This window comes from Corvus cornix, chromosome 1A (assembly GCF_000738735.6).
Source record: "Corvus cornix cornix isolate S_Up_H32 chromosome 1A, ASM73873v5, whole genome shotgun sequence".
Classification (NCBI taxonomy): domain Eukaryota; kingdom Metazoa; phylum Chordata; class Aves; order Passeriformes; family Corvidae; genus Corvus; species Corvus cornix.
Genome location: NC_047057.1, coordinates 28,310,474 through 28,333,112, shown reverse-complemented (window position 1 = coordinate 28,333,112; position 22,639 = coordinate 28,310,474). Strand labels below are relative to the sequence as shown.

The 22,639-nt window shown below is 39.3% G+C and overlaps 1 protein-coding gene across 1 annotated transcript in view; it reads right to left on the bottom strand.

Moving 5' to 3' along the window:
- PDZRN4 (PDZ domain containing ring finger 4) overlaps window positions 1-22,639 on the bottom strand; it is a 233,495-nt gene that overhangs the window by 25,347 nt on the left and 185,509 nt on the right. The window contains 2 exon segments of the mRNA XM_039570943.1: window positions 15,444-15,546; window positions 17,115-17,368. Coding sequence (XP_039426877.1) covers window positions 15,444-15,546; window positions 17,115-17,368 — 357 coding nt within the window.

The following is a 22,639-nucleotide window of genomic DNA, read 5'->3' as shown; positions in this document are numbered from 1 at the left end:
CATTTACATTGCTACCTTGTCTAATATTTAATCTTCTTAATGCCACACACTCATCATCACTGGCAAGTAATTCTGCTCATGAAATAAAAATAATACAAACAGAACCCTCACTCTTCATACAGGAACAGTTCAATCTAATGAAGCCCTAAGAAGACTAACAGTGGAGCTACTAAATAGAAAAATTCATCTCAAATTCAAAAGTGATGAGAACGGTATGACATGTTACATAAAATCATGTGTTGCAAATGAGAGAAGGTGTAATACACCACCAGCAGAATAAATGCTATTCTTTAGATTTCATTTTAAAGCACAGTTTATTTCACCTTTGAATTCGAACTGTGCAGGAGGGGTTGTGTCATGTACAAATGATCAGGGTGTGTACAATGGGTAAGATACACACTTAAAACAGACACTTAGTGTTTCAAACAGGTATCATATTTCACATTACCCAAATCATGCTTCCAACACTCAGCATGGCTTTTTTTAGAGGTTATGTCTTTAATGGTGACCAGAAGTAATTTGAAGAAACTCAGAAGAAAGAGATGTAAATCCTAGCATTGGTAGAAGTCATCAAAACTATTTCAACTATGATTTTTTTTTCTATGGACTACCTATCTCTGTTTAGATGAAGAGAGTCTGTGACACCTGCACTGTATATTTAACAGAGTAATTTCATACTAAGGTAGGAATTTTGTTTTCAGGGTTGGGGTGGCTGTTAAATATTTAATTCTTTACTTGCATGTGCTCATGTCTATGTGTGCAAACTTATGTATATGACCGTATAGGCATATGTAGTGCTTCTATATCTGTGTGTAAGTGCATGCCAGGCAGGTCAGTTACATTGCAGAGAGTCTTTCCTGGCAATCATCTAAGAGTTAATTTAAGACCATGATTACAATTCTTGAAAACACAGTGACAGGGTATATGCTTATAATGAGAAAGTGAAAATGTTAGATCACCCCACAATTCACAGAATCAGAGTACTGACATTTACAGCCATCTCTGGACTTTACTTACTTTTCATGACAAACCATATAGACTACCTATTTATTAGTAACTGCAAAAAAAGTAGTGGCAAAAGGAAACAAGAAATTTCAGTTTCTAGAAAAGCTCTTCTGTCATAAGATAGATCAGTCAAACATAAACCCCTTCTCTCACTTTACCTCCATGACAACCGAGTGTTTAGGATGAGCTACTGTAAAGAAACAGCTCACAGGAGAGCCTATATAGAGGAAATGTCTATCACTGCAGCTTTCCTAAGTGTGCCAATAAAGAAAGATCAAAACCGCCTGGGATTCTGGGGCTTCCAGACAGAAGGCAAGTAATACCGCAGGCAAACAAAGGCATCCTAGACCTGAGAACTATCCTAACACCATCACGAGTTATGCTCTCCTGTCAAAGGGATTTTCCAGGAAATACATTAATGTCTATGTAACACAGGCTAATTGTAGGCTATGTTCCAGAAGTATTCAGCGTGAAACAAAGTGCAATGAAACAGCCTTCCCCTTCACAGGTCACTGCAGGGTCCTATTGCATTCTTTTCACAATGAATAAACTTGTATTTAAAAGCTTGCAGGGGATTTAATTTACAAACACTCGCCACTCTCACCAGAAAAACAATGCTTCTATCAGAAAAGCAAAGCTCTTAGGTCCTCTGGTACCTTCATCATGGAAGGTTACAAGCACTGCAGGATTTTAGCACATTATAGATCAGTTTTAGAACCCATTCTGTAAATGTCTATGGAGATTTGGTAGAGTTCAGGGTTTTGCTTTTAAAATGACTGACATTCTCAAGTTGTGAAAATAACCTAAAGAAATAAATTATTTTTTCCTCTCTCTAGCAGTCCCAGTATGCTCTGTTATTCAGATTTCACACAGGCACATCCACAGTGTACTTGGGGGCTATTTGGATGGAAATAGAAAAGCTATGGAGCAAGACAGAGCCAGCCTAGATGTAAACAAGTTGGAACTGCTGGCAGCTGTGCTGTTACAAATAAAATTGCATTCCCCAGTGCCTTCTCACTTATCAATTTTGACAGAAGACTGTCCTGACTTCTCATAAACAGCATCGAAAAGGACAAATCACATTGGGTGTCAGATTTACCAGAATGGATTTGGTTGGTAGCTTACCACAAAGAAACAGAGGGTTATCTCCATTCCACATGGTAGGGAAAGACAATGCTTAGTCCAAGGGGTGGGGGCTTTACCTTATAGGCTGAAGTCTCATTTCATCCTCATTTTTTAAAGTCAGGTTTAGATTTAAGAATCTCTGACACAAGAGTTGTTTACATCAAAGCACAAAGTAGAAATATCAGCAAGCATTTTTCAAATGCATAATCCAAACCCAAATACAATGTAGTATGAGAAATACTTAAAAACAAAATCACTCTCCTGCTGATCCCTGCTTTATAGCTACACTCAGAGCCTCATGCTGTTTTGTGTCCAGACAAAGAATGCTTCATGATGGCAGGATAATGTAGACAATGATACCGGTGTTAGAGAATAGAACAGAAGGGGAAAAAAATGAAAATAGCAGAAACCCCCAGAATTAATATGCTGACATATATGCAGCTAGTAATAAAATATCATCTTGCAACTGGGGGAGCAGAATTTGGCCCTGTAGCTGATGAATCCTTCGATAATAAAGAAACTCCAATGGATGTGGGAAATCACTCTCACCCTGCAGCTCTGGAGCAAAAATTTTTGGTGTGCATTACATTTCTATGTAAAAAATCAAACATTGGAGAAACTTAAGGCATGGTATCCCTGCCAGTGAGTATTCAGCAGTCTGATGTGCGATGATCAGTAACAGCCTGCTGGCCATGAATGGGAGGAGAAAGACACCCTGGAGTCAGATGAGACTCCCTTTGGGTGAGGACAAGGGGGCAGATAGCAATCATGGAGCAGATGGGAGAACTGGTTGGGCTGGAGGAACGATGGAGCTGGACTACAAATATGAGAAGCCTGTATGTCACATGGAAGTCAAAGAAGGAAAAAAAAATCCTTTACAAATTACACTCTTCCTGGCTGCTAAAGGTTCAACAGCTGACAGTGTATCTTCCAGGAAGTCACAAACCTTCTAAACTATCACATTGGCTTGAGCTCCTTGAGGCTGGGGAGAACAAACCCATCCAACTTAGCAAGTGCATTTTTTTCCCCTTTTGGAGCTTTCCAGAATTTGCTTGCTCCCCAAACTGTTTTCCAATGGAAATGGTTTTGACATAAAATGTTAGAATGGACCTTTTCTTGGTTATCAGGTAGGAATACAGTACTCCATATCTGGCTAGAAGTCCACTAACTAATTAGGGGGCTGGAGTACATCTCCAACAAGGGGAAGCCAGGAGAACTGCATTTGGTTAGCCTTTTGAAGAGAAGTCATCTTCTCAATAAGGAAATATTATTGCTTCCTTCAGGTATCAAATGCAAGAGTCCAGAGAAGTCAGAACCAGACTCTTCTTTGAGGTGCATTGTGGCAGTCACATGAGACAACAGACATCAGTCACTACTCAGGAAATTCCGATTAGATACTTGTACTAGTTTTTTAAACAAACCAGTAGGAGGCACCAAGCCAGAATAACAATTTAATAGGGAAATTAAAAAAAAAGGCAGAAAACACTGGTTCAAACAGACAGAGCCAGGATACAACCTGACACCCTGTTAGTCAGGGTGGTGGTAGCAGTCTGATAAGATGGTGGTTGCAGTCCTCTGAAGTGGTGGATGTGGTTCTGTTGAAGAGTGATCCTGTAGTGATCCTACAGCCCAGTGGTGGCTACGTAGCTCCTGTCCTCTGGAAATCCAGTGGAAAGGGTTGTCCCTGGCGTTTAGAATCTCAGATTATATCCACTATGGGATGCTTGGTTCCTCCCTCTGGGTGGAGCATCTCACAATGGGGCAATGAGTCATGAGGCCAAGTGTTGATTAGGCTCATTAACAGAAGATAGTCCGGAGGGAGTTATCTCTGAGTCAGGCAGCAGGACAATGATGGGCAATTAACAGCAAGATAGTCTGGGGGGAGGAGGCAAGGAAACACTGCCCCACCTGATTTCAACAGCTCATGAGAATGGTAATAGAATACACTGCAACCCAGGACATTATTTAGGGAAATGCTTCTTACTATGAGGGTAGTCAAAGACTGGAAGAGTTGCCCTGAGAAGTTGTAGACTGTATACTGCAAAACATAACCTACTATGTCAGCTGTATAATCAGCATCCATTTCTTTGCTCCTCTACAACAGGCTCACTTCAATTTCTGGACTTGCCTCAAATAGGGATAATTGAAAGCCACTTGGAAAATGTAGTGGTAATGTCTACTGAAGGGAACAGGACAATATTAGCACATGAAATCAGTGCTAAAATCTTTAGAGTAACTTCTACATTTCTGTTTATCATTCATTGTGTTGGAGATTAAGGTCTGGAAGGGATCCAATGCCTGCAAAAGCTCTATGTACTTGGAAACCAGTCTCCACACGAGACTGTCAGATACATACTCCTTTGTCCATGAATGTCCTCTTTGATACTCCAGAGTTTTATAGGCCCTAATGGTATAAAAACATTCAAATCTGACACGCTTCACTGGGTAGAAGAAAACCTATTGAAAGTAAGAATTCTGATAAGGCCAGGAACTTCAGGTCCCCAGAAGACAGCTATTCTCCTTCCAAAAAACAGATATACCTCAGCTGTTTCTGATTCCAAATTCCCTTAAGTTTAATAAAGAGCCTCTTCATAGCTTACAGGTCTTTCTAAACTGTAGCAAGCACCTTTTTCTAGACAACAAACCTTAGAGAGAAAAAGTCCAGAGATACAAGGGGCATCATAGCTGCAGTTCAGATCAGCTGAGAATCACTTAGCATAGCTAGCTTTCACAATACAATAAATTGAATAAATTAAAACAATAAAATACATTTCACCTACTGCAGGTAAAATCATACTTTATATTTGCTGTATTTCAAAATGTTACTGCTGAGTACTTGGCTCTGTAAACATCATTGTTAACTGCTGCCTGCCTGCTTTGGGCCTGAAATGTGTCAGAAGATTTATCTGCCTCATCAGCACTTTCTAAACACCCAGACAGCCAATTGAAATAGGGAGGCATAACAGATGTGCCAACATCTGCTGCAGCAAGTGTTTATCTGGACAGTGGAACATATAGTTGTAGATTCAAACTCTTACCCAGTTACAATTCCATGTATTTGGACAACCTAGATCTACAACTGTGTGAAGGCTGTTTTGGGATATTACTTGAAATCAAGTTGAAAATGTAGTTTTTCAATTACATTTGTGAGAAATATACCTTCCTGTAATTCAGTGTATGCCTTTCAGACACAGTAAAGGCAAAATACTATGAAAAAGCTAATTGTAAAGTTAAACTTACAGAATTAGAAATTCTTAGAAAGCACTATTAAAATTCCATCCCTTCCATGCTCTTGTTTACCTTGAGGTACACACATGTTAAAACATGTATAGTTAAAATAGGCAAATTTTAATCACATACACGTGCCCATAAATCAAGCACATGAAGCAATAGGTAATGACTTTCAAAACGCACCTTGATTTTCCTGGCACCAAAATGAGGTCTATGGGCACCGTATCCATGCTGAGTTTCAGCTGCTCAAACTTCTGCTGCACACGGAATGCCCTCTACCCCCAAACACATACTAGTGCAGATTGATAAAATCATGAGATGAAATACAAAGCAAACTCATCTTCTGCTTTTTGATGCACAATGCAGTTTCACCTGTATTCCTGCTCACCAAACCATGCCCTCTAGGAATGACTATCACATTCTCTTTGAAGAGATCCCTCATTAAATAAAAAAGCAAACTCCCAGAGAAAAGGCCTCTCCTGCTTTTTTTGATTTCTCCTCTGAAGGCCCAGCATGCATAATACTGAAACCTTGTTTAAAGTCCATTTTCTTGTAAAAGGTTCCCTCTAGCTAAGGGGATTCAGCCCATGCTTCCTGTGCTCTAGGATTTCCTAGGATACTAAGCTTTAAAATAGCAACATTATAATAAGGTGGTTAACATGACTTAGGCTATTTTTAAAAGAATATGTAAAATAAATTATTCCCTCCCATCTTTTGTCTGTATAGCTAGATTTCATGTTTCCAAGACAGACTACGTGAACATTCAAGTAGAAGGCATATGAAAAATAGCATTAATAAAACTCTTAGAAACATTTTGACTGTAAAGCATATATGGAAGTATGTGTGATAATAATGTAAGAACTGTCTAAACAAAGACTTTCTCCAAAACAGAAGATTTATAAACCAGAGATTTCCACAAATGCAAAAATATTGCCAGCACCTTTCTCTACCTTCACCGACTGAAAATCACATTCCATATATTGTAATAGCAATGTAGTGTTGCTGAACTAAATTCACTTTTCTTCATTTTCCTGGAAAAACATAAGCTCTGACAAGTAAGAATTTTTATTAGCTTCCAGGTGAAGTGAGGAGTTACCCTGTGCTTGTTTTATGAAATCATGAAACAGAATGAATATCACTGACTTGATATATTTTCCTCCTGTTTTAAAACGCAATAAATGGTAATAACCTTGATAAATTTGCCCATGTCAGTTTTGTGTCTTTTGCTCTCCATTCTCTCATGATCCTCTGCAGTTGTGGACACAACTCAAATCCCTAAATTGGGATAGTCATTACTTAGGGGAGGTGAGATGACAGCAACTTCATTCACTTTGAATGTCAGAATTTTGTGATGGTACACAGCAATATGCTCAAAATCAATGAACAACTGTGGCAGAAACTACCCTGAAATCCCCTTCTATCTAAATGACCCAATGACTAGTAAGGAAGAAGAGTGATTTAACAGCCAAAAAGGAGATGCATTACAATTAAAGGCTTCTGGCTTTTACTGCCAGTTCTGCCACTGATGGACTTGGCAAGTCTCTCGATACAACTGTCCTTAGTTCACCTGCTCGTGAAGACATGTATTGCTACATAACACTGAAGACCCTCAGTAGAATGGTTTTGTTTAATTTATTTACACTTGAAAAGTGACTTCAATACTTAAAAGACAAATGAAAAAGTGGAAGAAAAGGGCTGCTCCTTTTACCAATCCTTTGTTCATTTACAGTGTACAATTGGCCACAATTAGGGAGAAATTCCATGTTTATTATTGTCTGTGTGTAAATTATACTGATGTAAATTCACAGGTATTTTAAAAATAAAAATGCCAGTGAAAATACACCATCTTATGCTGTTTTAGGCCAAATGCATGCTTAAACAGTCTTATTTTAATTATTATCCAGTGTTATTCAAAGAAATACAGCAAAAAATATTGCAGTGCCACTTTCTCCTTTCAACTGTGACCTTTTCCATTTTTAGTCAGTAGTTGCAGTCAGAAGGATCACAGACTGGGTGTTTGCCACTCAAAACTCTTTTTGAGTTAAAAGGAAAAAATCACAAGGAAGGGTTTTAGAAGCCCTGCTCATTGTAGTGCTTCCTCAGGTCCAAATGAAACAACTCTAATAATCTATTTACTAATCCAGGAGAATTCCTCACAAGATAGCTTTAAAACACTGTCCATTTTTCTCTCTATTTGTATGATACTACAGGTGGAATAGGGAAAAAAAAAGCCCAATCACTCCAAGTCCCCACAAACCAGACTCTCCTAAGCAACCAAGACCACAGATTACAGGCACACACATATCTATTCACTTACTTCATGATGCTTATTATCAGCAGGTACTACATAATATTAAGAATTGCCACCAAAAAATCAGAATAAAGGTGTCAGTAAATGTCTCTGTACCATGGGGCAACCATGATTCAGCCGTAACTGCTAGGTCGGAACCAATGGTCAGAAAATCAACGCAGTGTACCAAGTCTCTCTCCCATGATAACAGACTGAGAGAGTTGGGGTTGTTCAGCCTGGAAAGGAGAAAGCTTCAGGAAAAACTTAGAGCAGCCTTCCAGCACCTAAGGGGGGCTACAAGAGAACTGGAGAGGGACTTTATACATGGCATGTTGTGATACGACAGGGGGTAAGGGCTTTAAAATGAAAGAGGGCACATTTAGATTAGATATTAGGAGCAAGTTCTTTACTATGAGGGTGGTGAGACAGCTGGAGAAGCTGAGGATATCCCATCCCTGGCAGTGTTCAAGGCCAGGCTGGATGAGACTTTGAGCAACCTGGTCCAGTGGGAGGTGTCCCTGCCAATGGCAGGGGTTGAAACTAGATTATCTTTAAGGTCCCTTCCAATCCAAACCATTCCACAATTCTACAATGAAGTCCCAGCTTATTTTAGCCTACCCTGATCTGTCAGTTCAGTCCCTTCACCACAACAGCAGCTCCATAAGGTAAGGCATGTGGTGAGAAGCATCTGCTTTTTCCACTGAAAATCTACACCATAGCAAGTTTGTTCCTATTTCTCCTACCACACCGATCAGGTCTGATGACAATGGAAAGACACAACTTGTCCACAATTTCAGCTCTTCTAAACTACAATACCCATATGTCTAATAGGAACCATATTTCTTGAAGCCTTCTCTTTTAAATTATGTCTGGTGGTTGCTGAATTAAAAAACTGCCTTTTATTTCCTAGAGGTGGATTTTGTGATTTATCTCCAATTTTAAGAAGTTCAGGGTAAAATATAAAGACTCCAATCACAGTAGGAAATACAGTAAAAACAAAAGCACAACCTGATAGAAAGTCACAGAGTTAGCTTCATTGTACAGAAACACTCATCAAGCAACAAAACAAAAGAGCCTGACTGCAGCTATCAGCAGTGCTGATGGTGTGTGCACAGAAGCTGTTTCCATAAAAGCTGTTTGCTCAGGTGCTAGCAATTGAGGAGGAGCTCCAGTTGTGTTGCCACAAGCTCCTGTAATGCTCACACAGGGGTGTTTGCAGGCTATCAGAGCTCTGGAGGGAGCTGTTACAGGCTATCAGCTCAGTAATCCTCATGTTCAAAAGGCCCTAAATATGTATTTACAAGATAGACAGACCTGTTTGGTTTACTGGTTAAGTAATCCATGTGTTCAAAAGGTCTTAAATAGGAATTCACCAGGCAGGCAGGTCTCTCCTGGACTATTACAGCAATGGTCGGCTGTTCAGAATGTCACTGATACCACACTTCAGTGGCCCATGAGAGCCTCAAACCATAAATACTTACAGGTGTTCAAGTAACTTTATTCAGATAAACAGCCTCACTCAGACTGCTAATCTGAAATTACTCCTTCTTTATTTCTAAGGAAGAAATACCAATAAAATCAATCACTTCAAAAGTGCAATGTCACAGAACTGGTAAATTTGAATTTGCTCCCGAAATACCTTCCCTCATCACAATGGGATGAGTATTACTGGAAGAGTGAACCAGTGTGTTATGGCTGCACTGTATCTACTGCAATGCTCAGATACAGATAGAAGAAACAAAGAGAGCAGGAAAAAAAATTTTCCCCTATGCTACTTTTAAGTGTCCAGTGAAAAGACGTCTCCATAAAGACTTACTCTTACCTTCCGAAAGGTTTCTAGCTTATCTCTCTTCAAGGCCCTTTTTAGTTGTTTGTGAAAACAGCTGACAGCTTCTGATGCAGAAATGCTCAGGTCAATAGGAAACCTTAGGAATTTCAGCAGGTTTGGATCACGCCAATTGTAAACTTTAGGGACTAATCTAAATTTAGAGTTAACAGATTCATGAGTGCAAATAGTTATCAAAACATTTAAATGAATGGCTGTGCATAACCATAAATTAGCATTTGCAGTCAACATGCATACACACACATTTATTTCCTTATTCTCATGGAAAAATCTGTCCCTTGGGTCTAAAAATCAGAACATGATCTTAAGAGTAATAAATTTTGCCCCGAAGTATTAACCAGCCCGCAAAGCACAATGAGTTGCTGTGCTTAGGATGAGGATGATGCAGTAAAGCAACTCGCATATGAATATTCTAATTTCCAGAAGTCTTATTTTCTACAGCACAGGAAGAATCCAAACAGCATGTGTGTAGCTTCTAGCTCATGCTCAAAGAGGGAAAAATCTCACATGGCTTTTTCTTAAAATACTATGGCCCTCGTCGCTGCTCTTTCCTCCAAGAACTCTTATCCTTTCATTGCCTAGACACAAAAGAGTCCATAAAACCTGACCACAGAAAGATTTTACCTGCACATGGCTCATGCGGTTGTCTGTACATTTACTGACATGCACAAACTTTCTGAGCAAAAAAGTAACATAAAGCTGCTCAATGATTTCTAAGTGAAGAGCATCAGAATACCTCATAATTTCATGTAGGGTCAACTCTATCCTTAGCAACTTTTCACAGGTACTGGTCTTAAAACTGTCCCAATCTATCAGGACCAGCATTGGCATGCATTAAAACTAAAGTCATCAGACACAGGCAGGCTAACACAATGGCTGCCATTCTCCCTTTTTCACTCTGAAATGTTTCCCTCCTGCCATGGTGGACTCTTGATATAATTTCCCAGGCTCTTAAAAACTGAAGCAATCACTTATGCCTAAAAATGAAAACAATCAGAGCTGGAAAGTCTTTTAGGCAATTATTCTGGTTTCCTTTGTGCATCCCCATTGACTAACATCTGAACTTCCTCCAAAAACAACTCCTTCAATGTTGACAGCAAACTTAAGTCTAGTCTTCCTCATATATGCAACAACAGATAATGCAACCCACTGCTATTCCTTCTCAAGGATGTCTACTCTTGCTGTTTGGAAGAAGCATTCAGCTGGAAATGAGAATATTTTCCTATGTGAGATATATGAAATTTTAAAAGCTGTAATCCCCCAGCAGAGAACACTCACCTCCCATTTTGCTTTTGCTCAAAAGCTACCTCAGTACATACATGGTATGAAGGTCTCTGCCCTTGGATAAGGACCTGTTTGACTAAACAATACCAGCTTGTGCCTGCTTGTAACATCTCATTTTCTTGTCTCATTAGACTAAATACGTAGGACCAGACATTAGTGATACTTTCTTTTGACCAGTTTTGTCTTTACAACATCCTTTGTTATTTTTCTTTTTCTACTGATTTTTCAACTGCCCCACCATTTAAATGACTCTGTACCTTTAATTTCTGTATTATTGTTAATGTTCCAAAACAAGTATATGAAGTTTCTCTCTCCTGCATAGTAGGTTCAGAAATTTTATTAAATAAGTGCACATCCATTAGCTTATTTGCTCTTCCCTAGCACCAGTATCCTCTATTCTTCTTACAAGGACAAATTTTAGAGCCACATTTAACATAGATTTACTGGGGACTGTGATGCTTTTAGTCCTTTCACCTCATTGGTACCAGCAAGTGTGACGTATACTCTAAATGCACGTGATAAAACTCCAGCAGCACAAAACCACTCATAGCCAGACTGGGTGGGTTTGTCCTGAATGTCTTTGGCTCTCTTTCAGTAATGCTGGCTCCAAGTCCAACTGAGCACTTACAAATCAGTCCATTCCTGCTGCTTAAAAGTCCTCATGAGTATCTAGCTATGCAAGAATTACAAATCTTTTGATGCCTTTCTGCCGACACTGACTGATGCTGGCTCTGCCTTCATCTCAGTATCTACCAGCAATTCAGATTCTTTTTAGGACAACTTTTGCAGTAGCAACATAAGGATGCTCAAGGTGGCAACTGGCAATCCCTCAGCTTCATCATCTTCCCAGGCATTTGTTTAAGGTATGGTACTGTATGGAGCCTAATGAGCCTCCCTGGGAGTTCATCCTTCCAAGACAATTGGCTCATACTTGAGTTCATTGCGTTGCGACAATCTGAATGCAGCCCATTGGGCTTTTCTAGCTTACAATTGGAGTGAAAGAGTCTTATAAGTGTCTAATCCTACCACTGCAGGTATAAATCCATATCCCTAGTGCTGGCTATCATATGTGATCCTCCTCTTGGTCTCTTATGGTGCTAACTCAGGTACTTATACACTAGCACATATTTGTAAGCAAGAACCAGTGATCAGAGTTTTTCAGGGTATTCCCTTTCTTGGAAAACATTTTTGTTTCCAGCACCTCATTTGCTAGTCATCTTATTTCCTTACTTCCTAATTTGGCTGTGTATTTTTCATTTGAGTCTCAGAACTGATGCATTCTTCATTTACAAACCAATTCCAGGAAATAATGAGGTGTTGTCGTTCTTTTTTTGCTCACTATCTTGTTTCAATTCCTTTCTGAAACCTCCTGGTTTGATTTTGAATCCATTTAAAAATTTTTGTGTTTGCCATGGAGACCTGTGAGCTGCTTATCTGCATCTTTTTGTACAATGGGAAGGCTAATGCATATCTTGGAAACAGAACCATGCTCTTGACACCAGACAGGTTTTTTGCTGTGTGTGATTAGCTGCAGTTCACACTAGAAAGTTGTTACAAGTTAAAAAACAATGACAAAATCAAGGAAAAGTGATAAAATCCTCCTTCTAAATAAAGCATAGTAATAACAATAAACCTCTTTCCCCTAAACACAGGACAAATCAATCAGTGTGAGATAGAGAACACTCTGTGGTTCTTCCATCCAGCCTGCAGACTGTGGGGTGGCATGAGCAGGGCTTCTGCACCCCCTCCTTGCTGCTTTCACCCTAACATGGTGGATATGATGCCTTAAAAATCTAGAAACAAAATGCCGCACTTTTGAGACAATACTAATGTAGGAAGTAATATAAAAGCTGGTCTTTAACTGGAGGCCTCCAGGGCCAAGTGTGGAAAAATGCCCACGTCACATAGGCTGAATACAGTTTTATAAGTTTAGCAAATTAGCATAATTGACAAGAATCCCCAATTAAAAACACAGGTGATGAGGTAATTCCCCCACTTGGTTTAACCTCCTCTGGAGCCCCCTTCTTCTTCTTGTTTATAGGAAAGTGTCTTGGGAGGGTAGCTCGTCCTTGGTTCCCAGAAGAAAGATTAGGATAGGGTCTTTGGAATTTGTTTTGTCTTTCTGTCTATCAGGGTAGGAAAAATGCTGGAGTTAGCTAGGAACTATGTAACTTTACAGTAATAGTCTACAGAGCTACAAATATCTGAAGAATATATGAAAGGAAAAATCATCTTGGCATCAGATGGACAGTGATGATTTTTGTTCATTTTTTGTCACTTTTTGTCTTCCCAAGCACTCGAGCATTTTTTTCCTTCCCTGTTGCTGCTGCCACGGTGGAGGAACTTGTGGAGCTATGCTGGAAATTAGATCAGGCAGCAACACTTCTAAAATTCTATTAAAAACAAAAAGAAAAGATTAGTTCTCCCATCTGTTTCACAGTAAGTAATTCTGGCACAACTGAGGGGCCAGAGTACATCAGGGCAAGTCCCTCTGTAGAGGAACTGTGTGGCCACAGCAGGGTACACCTAAGGCAATACTGCTGTAGAGTCCATGACAGCATTGGACCATAGCCTCTACTCCACCCACTGTCCTGCTGCTTCTCCCCAGGACTGGCAACAGAAGCTGGGAAGTCCCTTTTGACTCTGAGACTTTTTTTGGGGATGGAGATATACAGCTCTGAGGACAATGCTCTCAGTTTTTCCAGATCCCTAGTTGTGTCAAGGGAGCTTAATAATGTCTTACAAAGACCTGAAATAGCAGATAATACAACCAATGAGTAACCTAAACCATAATATTACCATATGGGTTTAAACTTTGGGAATGTCTTTCATGTCTAGATCTCTGCTAATTAAAGGCTATGAGATGTTCTTGTTCCTCCTACAAAACTTTCATATTTAGTGGAAACCATTCTTCTCAAAGGAGTCTAGAGAGTTTCTTTCCTATTTAACTTTCACATGAAACACTTTATTTCAGTCACTCAGTGAATATGCCTTGGGCAACTGAATCACAGCAGACAGCAAATTAATGACGATGATGTTGTGATTAGCAGAGATTACAGGCAACTGAGAACCTGCCCAAACATTTGCTGTTGTCACAATAGCTATGCAGGCCTTTATTAGGGATTAATAATGGCCACAAAGAGGACTTGATTCCACCAGGTAGATCCTTTAAAAATTATCACTGATATTCTTAATAAATGGTAAAAATTATTTCTATTTTACCATTTTAAAAAAATCCTTTCTAGATGCTTACATTACTAATTAATTTAAATATTACCAGACAAAGTAGTTTCTATCACATTTCAGAAACAAGTATCATGAACAAACACACTTGACAGAGAAATTTAATATTATATTACACAGGGGGAGTCAAAATAGAACTTAAGGTCTAGGACTCTTATGCTGTGAGATACCACACCAAAACCCAACTGGGAAGAAATAATCATTTCACTTATCCCTAGCAATGATTTTTTGAGGAGTTCAAATAGAAGTTTGCTTGTTCTGATGAGATTCACTAAGTAGATGTTATTTGATTTTTCTGCTTCCAGGGGGAAGGACTTCATATTCCCCAGGCTGCTAGAAGAACAATGGGCTGAACTTGCAGTTGAGCATCCTAGATGCTAAAGATACAATAAAAGTGAACTCACTGCATATTTGCCAAAGCTTTCCCCTTTCATTTAATTTCCAAATGTCATCCACTTATATGAAACCTTTGAAAAGGTTTCTTAAGGTAGAGCAAACAGGAGGAAAGGATGTTTTTAATCTTGTATTAAAGATTTTTAATTATTTATAATCATTCTTATTTAAAATACAGTTACTTGAACTTATGAAAAGACTCAGCACTGTTTAATAATAAAAAGAGCCATCTGCTTCTTATGCCTGTCCCTATAAATATTTTGTTACTAGATGACAGTGGAAAACATGAAAAGCTAATGACTGACTGACAAGTAGACTATTAAGATATTGAAATGAAAATCTAATGACTATCAACATCACTAATCACACGTTATCATTTTGGGAAGCTTCACATAATGATTTTCCAGTGACTCAGAAACACATCCACCCTTGTCACCAGAGAGTGAAATACATTAGCAGCAAAGGGAGATTTGTGGTACAGAGCACAATTTCTTATAATTGCAATACAAATATCAGAGAGCAAGTAATAAAAACTATATTCATTTTCCAGTTTGAAGCGTGATCTTACAAACACTTAAGCACATACCCAAATATCTAGAAGACTGATTTCTAAGGCTTGAAATACAAGGACAATTGATTCTTAAAATTAGAGGCAGGAGGGGGAAAGCAATTAAGCCTCCAGTAACCACTTTTAATTGTGGAAAGGCCTGCTTTAAATTGTTAAATCTACTAAAGAGAAGCATCTGAGTTGCAGTCTCCAATGTACAAAGACAGAACACGTTTAACAAGCTTCCTAGACTAGTATGTAGTCACCCACTGCAGAATTCTGCTTTCATATTTCACATCTTTAGCCTAACCCTAGTAAATCCTGTGACATTGCACAGGTATAACACAAAACAGGCTTTTGTGATGATTTTTAAGAAGTATTCCCCACTATTCTTTTTCTCAGAGGAGCCTGCTATCAGCTGTGTAAATGCCATATCTGTAATAACAGAAAGAGAGGCTGAAGTGTGCCCATGATCTTACCTCATACTCAAAGTCCTCTGCTCTATCTGCATCAGCAGGCAGGCTGGAAAGATACTCATTACCTTCATAAAATTCATGCTCCACTGGGTGAAGAGAATGGCAGCTATGTGGAACAAAGCAGTACAACAACAGTAGATGAGACAATAGGGTTTTCTTAAATTAAAAGGTGATAAGCCCACCTCACCCCCCCACCCTCAAACCCCCCGCGCCCCCTGCCAACCCAGCCCCACTTTGTAGTTTTCATCTAAGGAGTGCTACTCTGAATGGCCTGACAGCTTGAAAGGAACTGTATCAAGAAGCAGCACAGGCTGTTTTCTTTGCAAAAGCTTATGCTCTGGCTGAGTTCATTCTGCTGGGTTCATCTTTTGTCAGATTTACACAGGGTGATTTCTTAAAAGGGTCTGGTTTGGGCAAAACTGCTTCATTTTAACACTTTTTGATTCCTTACTCATAAAGGTACCTAATTCCAGATTCAGGTGCTGTGCCATGGCTGAGGGCAACTCACTAATTATCTGGTCATAGTCTTGAACATCCAAAATCTACAGGCCATATCAGGCTCACAAACTGTGCAAGAATTTGCATAAAATAACTTGCATTATCCTTTGTTAAAGTGGTAACAGGGTGGTGAAGTGAACTTGAGCAACTGCACAGTTACAAATGTCAGTAAACTGTACTGTTAAATGGGATTGGAACACAAAGAATGAGGTCTTTGCAACAGCTTTAGATGCAAAGCTGGATCCCAACCATGAAGCACCCAATGCAGATCTATCTTAGCAGAGGTTGAAAACTCTTCCCCATGCTGAGGGCAGGGGAACTTCAATCATATTAGCCCGCAGTTTAGAAATACCCAGTAAAAACTCAGAAATACAGGTATGCTGTTCCTTGTAGTGCTGCAGTCAGTGGTAAGCCCAATCCATCTAACCTAGAACTTCTAAAAATGGACCTACATTAAAGTCAAAAGTGGCATGTTCTGCATTAGCATCAATTCTGCAGAGATGCACACCATGCCAGCAAATCAGTGGAAAAGCTCTAGGGCTATCACAGTTTAGCAAGCTGCAGAGGGTCGGTAGGGTCACCTGAGGTCACCCACTGCATGATGTTATTTTTGAGGTGGAGTCAAAAGAGGAAGAACCCTACACCCTACTTATGTATAAGCACCACCTGCTGAGGTTTGCATCCAATTCAGTTCCAAAGAGGGATAATTTAATTAATATACTTTGTCATATGAAAAATGAAATGGTACTTTCTGATCTCTATATTTTTGCAATTGTTTTGCTTTTGATAAGGGAACCCTTATATTAAATCACTTGTTTCCTTGATTTTTTGGTGAGAAATTTGGAAGAACAGAAAACAAGACAAGCTCTTTCTAGGTCTGAAGAAGCCTTTTTTGTACTTTGGAATACAGAAGTGTTTTTCTTCTTGACTAGGACTTAGCTTTGAATGAACAGACATGTGAACACAAAGTAAACATGCCTGAGATTCCTTCCTGTAGCCCTAATTTACAAGCAGAGTTTAGGAAAGCTACCATTGAAGCCTGAATGGGATAGTGGTTATCAACAACATTTATTATTTATTTAAAGTGTTCCTGAGACTTTTTCAGGAGAAGGCTAGAAGACCATCACTGCAATGCCTCAATCCCACAGGTAAACCGCAGAAAAAGATAAACCACACCTGTCTGAAAGTAGAAAAGGGCAGATATCAGGAACTGGTGGTGTGGAAGGCCTTAGTTTGGCCAGAGCCATAATGTGCTCAAAAGTGATGTCAGTCTGAGTGCTGGCATCCATAAGCCGAACATCCTGAGAGCTACTGTGAGCTTTGGTAGCTGGGGCTCGTCGTAAAACCTGAACTACAATGGGCTCCTTGGCATTGCGGAAAGCTTCCACTGCTTCTTCATGAGTGGCCTTGGACAGGTCCTTCCCATTGACCTAGAGAAAAGAGAAGAATATGGCAAAGGTTAGAGAAAAGGCAGCATAAAAACATGGGTGTAAGATACAGGGGGATGAATTATTTGTGCACTACATCAAGCCATCTGATGACATTGATGATCTTATTTTGGTATCCATGCAAGAGAGAATATATAGCTGGGAGCAGAAATAAGTTCTTTAATCTTTGCCAGAAATTATAAATGGTTTGAACTCTTCCATAACTGTTCCACCCAATGAAATCCAAACACAGCAAAGAAACTACAGTATTTAGAAAGTAATTTAAAATTATTTCTCTTATCCTGTTTTATTAACTTTGTAAAATACAACTAAAATAGGAGAGGTGCCTTTAATTTTGAATTTCAGCATTTTCTGTGGCATGCAATTGCTTTAAAGGATTTCTGGCTAGCATTGTTACTAATGCAGATGTCAATAGACACGTCTCTGATATCTAAAAAGAAACAAGGACAATTTTTGATGTTTTGTCACTTATCTGCTATGGCTATTATACAACCATTAAGACTGAAGATAGGAAGATTTGACTAGCACAGTCAGCTGCTGCTCTTTCAAGGAAAGAGAACTCAATAAATAATTTGCTATGAACAGACAAATAATCAACCAGAGAAAATTACGTTGCAAATGCAGCATAGCTTGGCAAAACTAAAAGACTGTGCCAAGATTTCTCTCTGCTACAGGCAAAGCAGCAAATTTTTCCTGGTCTAGATGAGGCCTTAGGGTATTAAAAAATGTAACCTCAAGGTTGGATTATGCTAAATTTATACTAATTCAGGTGTTTGGGGCAAGATTTGCAAGCATCAGCCCACTACAAAATGTGAAGGCTAATTGGTCAATGGCAGTCAGTATCTAAGCCCTTGAACACAGGGTTGTTCATCCTTACACAGAAAATACTGTTCCACCTTCTCCAGAGCACTGCTGACTGCTACATAGGACCTAACTGTTGTGAGCTACTGTGAAAATGAGATGATCCTGTGCTGGGGTAGAAAGATAGGGTTTTCTAGTAAGAAATATGACTATCTGAAGGTACCAAACCTGATTAAAATTTATATTCCTGGGAAAACTTCTACACTGGTGGCAAATCAGAAATAGCATTCTGCTGCAAGGTCATGCTCAAATTTTCTTTGTTGTATAGACAATGAGACATAAAACTTCATAAGCCTTAATGAACTAAGTCTAAACCCGTCCCAGAAATGGGACAGACCTCATAACTGACTTTACCCCAGTGTTTGCAAACACTGGTTGAAATGAAAATTTCTTTGCCACATCACTCCTTCGTTCAAGAAATTCTTGGAAATTTCTAGTCAAAAAGGAAGAAGGCAAACAAAAACAATGTCAGCAAACTCAAAAGAGCCTCAGTAACTCCGTAGCCTTCAGTAATATTTTGAAGCTACTTGTGCAGCCATAGTCCTGTCATATTTATGTGCATGGCTAGGATACTGCTGACCATTAATTTAATGTATATATCAACTCAATACATTTCCAGAGTATGTGCTCAAGTACAAAGTAGCATCATCTTTTTCCTCTGACTTAACTTCCAAAGAATCAGCACTTTCATGCCCACGTCACTCACGAGGACATGCAAAATAACCACACTGTAATGTAGCCACCAATGCAAGCGTCAGCTGATCTTTCTAGCTAGCCCTGATGCTGGATGCAGTGATGAGAAGCCTACAAATTTTGAACACATTTCTATACATATAAAAGCTCAAACTCCTTGTGCTGAATGCCTGGGACACCCAAAAGTACCACACCACTGCAGCCTAGACTGTGACCAGGTAATTCAAAAGGCAGCTAGCTTGGTCATCTAAGTTCAGTGCATATCTATGGTCTGTCTGATAACCGAAGCCAAAAATATTAAGATTTAATGTTATAATTTTATCATTTAAATTATCATCCATAAAATTATAACCTAATTATAATCTAATTTACATGGAAAAAATATCAGTGGTATCTAAGACGAAGAGCCAGAGCAGTCAAAGAACAAATTATAAGAAAACCAAAGAAATTTCCCCAAGGAGAGAGCTTCTGCAAACCCTCTCTTGATAACACAAGTCACACTGCCAGGGTGCTCAGATTCAGCCCCATCTAATGGAGGCAATTAGAGATAAAGCTTCAAGCCTCGGTCTTCTAGCCACTCTTCAATTCCAGTCTCTGCTTCAGTCTTGTTTCAAACTCAGATCCTATCAAGGACACAATTTCTCAGTTTCTGTGATTTTTGTAACAAGAGTGTCCTAAAGGCTGTCTGAGGCACTCTCATTTCTAAGGCCCTACGAACAGAAAAATTACTTTCATGACTCCCCAGTCCCTTTCAATACTTCTTAAGCTTCAGATAACTATATGGTGTTTCTCCTAAAAGTAAATGCTTGGGAATAAATACCTCATAGCAATGTATCAATTTTTTCCTCTGTTCAAGTATAAAACACACAATCCTTCTGTATCCCAGCTGAACCACATGGATTTTGGCACAAGATAACCATTTTATTACAGATCCACATCAGCAAATCTAAAAGATGTTTGGGTAGCATACAAACCCCATTTTTTTTGAAAACCAGAAGCTCTGTCTATTCACATCAGTGAATGCTTATAACTTATTCTGAAGAAATAGATATAAATTCACAATAATGCCATTTACATGCAAATTTTATTTCTAAAGGATAATAATATTTTAAAATCACATGAATGTGAAAAATCACAAAAGATACACATTTTCATTTATCCTGGGAACCTATGGCTGACCTCTATTTTCATTTAAATGCTTATTTAATTTGATGACTTTAAACACATTCTCTCCTTTATTTGGTTTCTTATGAAATACAAGCACATTGGACCCAATACTTGTTTAAATTGTCACTTGAAGTTCATCAACACACTTTGTCTATCTGCATAAAGGTCACCTAATTTACAAATGCCTCCTTTCTCAGAAGAAAATCTATAGCTGAATTACTCTATGCTGGCAGCTGTCCTGCCCACTTGGGGCTGAGAAGAGAGATTTTTTAAAAAAACTTAGAGCCAGTACTACAGATGGGGTTGGAAACTCCGTGCAGGTTTCTTTAAGGATTTTCTTCCCCCTGCATTATCCCCCAACTTAACACTCACATATAGTTACCCTGGGAGTTGAAGACAGCTGAGCACTTATTTATAGCAAGCCATTTACAGGTTCTTAGTGGATGATTAAATAAATTCCTTTCCTGGTAAGGTTACTTTCAGTGGAATCCAGGGTACTATTTTAATCGGATAGAGAAATCAGTCACTTCTAACAGTCAACACAAAGACAAGGGAATACATTTGTTGTAGCAGATGGGCTAATTAATCCACAAGCAAGTTGTGAATGCTAAGTAAAGAATATATCTTTTCTTATGTAAACCATCCTCCTGCCCTCTTTGATTAAGCTTTTGTTTAATGAATGCTGTCTCCCTAGTCCAGGCTATTGGACACAGTGCAAAGTCTGGGCCACTTGTCAACATCTCCCCCAGAGTGACTAGTGGCCACTGCCTGGATCCCTGCCATCCCCTTTGGATTCTTGCTCTAAACCCAGACACATGCAAAACTTCATCAGCATCAGAAGATAAACAAGGAAATGGGCTTTGTCTTCCATGCAAACATCAACTGACATGGGCCAGCTGCCACTTCTGATGCCAGCACCAGTGCACACAGGCTTATTCCCACTCAGAGCTGGACAGCAGAGAAGTAAGGACAGGACTAAATAACAAAACAGTGACTATGAAAAATGTAGACAAATGGTTGTTAGGTTATCCTCATGTTCTGAGTTCTAAAAAAAAAGGTGAAGAAAAATCAGACCTTTGATGAAGACTGCTTCCAGGATTTAAGTGCCTGTGACTGAAAATTTAAACTGCCTTGTCTGTCTTCTAACTCTTTTCTGTTTTTAATCATTTAATGCTGGCCATAATTTTTGAAACAAAAGAGCCAGAAATGTTGATATGTTTCCTATAGTCTTTACTTTTCCCATATTAAGAAAAAAAGGAAAAAAGGAAAATAGTGCAAAAAAAAAAAGGGGAAAAGTATGTATAGTCATGTGAATGCAATCATCACAAAAGGTGTTGCATTAGCAGCTCATGAGATAACCTCCTACCCTCAGCAAATATCTGGCATCTGCAAGTTTAAGATCAGCTCTGCTGAAGTAAAATCCTTTGAGACGCTTAATTTATTCAGTAAAGGCAATGGGAAGAATAACTGAAGTGTTCTGCAAGAGCAGAGGTGTCTAGACACACAGCTTTCCTAGCGAAATGACAGAGATGCTGTCTGACATGATGATGGAGTTCACACAAGGCTCACTGTCCTAGGAGATTTCAATACCCATGCAGAAGATGCCCCTGACCTGACAGGTGCTAAATCTGCTCTCATCACAGCAGTCTCTTCACCTTCAGTCTCTCACCCTAAACACACCCAGGCTACCATTCCCTGGGTACATCCTTGGACAGCAGAGTGGCACAAAGATCAAACACTGTCCTTAAGTTTGACCAGTCCTTCTTTAAGACAGGAATTTGAGCCCTTCCTAACTTCACGCAACAGAGCAAAAAGAACAAAAACATACCGCCTTCCTACCAGACTTACAGCTTTTGGCATATAGAGACTTTAGAAAACTTCCACTGCTGAGGTCCAACAGCTGTGAGGCACATGTGAGCTCCCATTGACACACATGCCAGAGAGGACACCGTGAGTCTTTGCTAACACGAATGCGATAGTTCATCTACAGAAGGGGCATTTGACACACAGACATTTTAGGTTACAGTTTAGTACTAAGCTGCATTTCCTCAGCAAGTTAATCTGAAAGCTAGCAAATTCAGCCATTATCCAACACCACTATCTCAGTCAGGGTTCACACAAATTCAGTAAAGGGACAGCTTTTATTATGCTGGTTAATGACACTTCCTCTTCCCTGGCCAGATGAGTTAAGTGACTCTTGCTTCAATTTGATCCTTTGCTGGCCTGACTGTGAAATCTTGTCATCCCTCCTAAAAGCTATACAAGCTGCTGAACATGCAGGCTCTGGGTACTTCCCTCAAGCTAAACCACAGGCTCACAACAAGAATTACATCTCTCTTACCTGGAGAGTTGAGGTTTGTGCTGTTTGATAGCTGGTTTGTGTAGTTGGTTCAACAATACTGGGTAGGCTGAGGCGACGCCCAGTACTGCAGCCTTCTGTGTATCTCCGTGTATAACTAGCACACCACTTCTATTTCCCAGTATTTAGCAGAAATCTACTGTGGCTGAAAAGCCTATGGGCAAGACTTTATC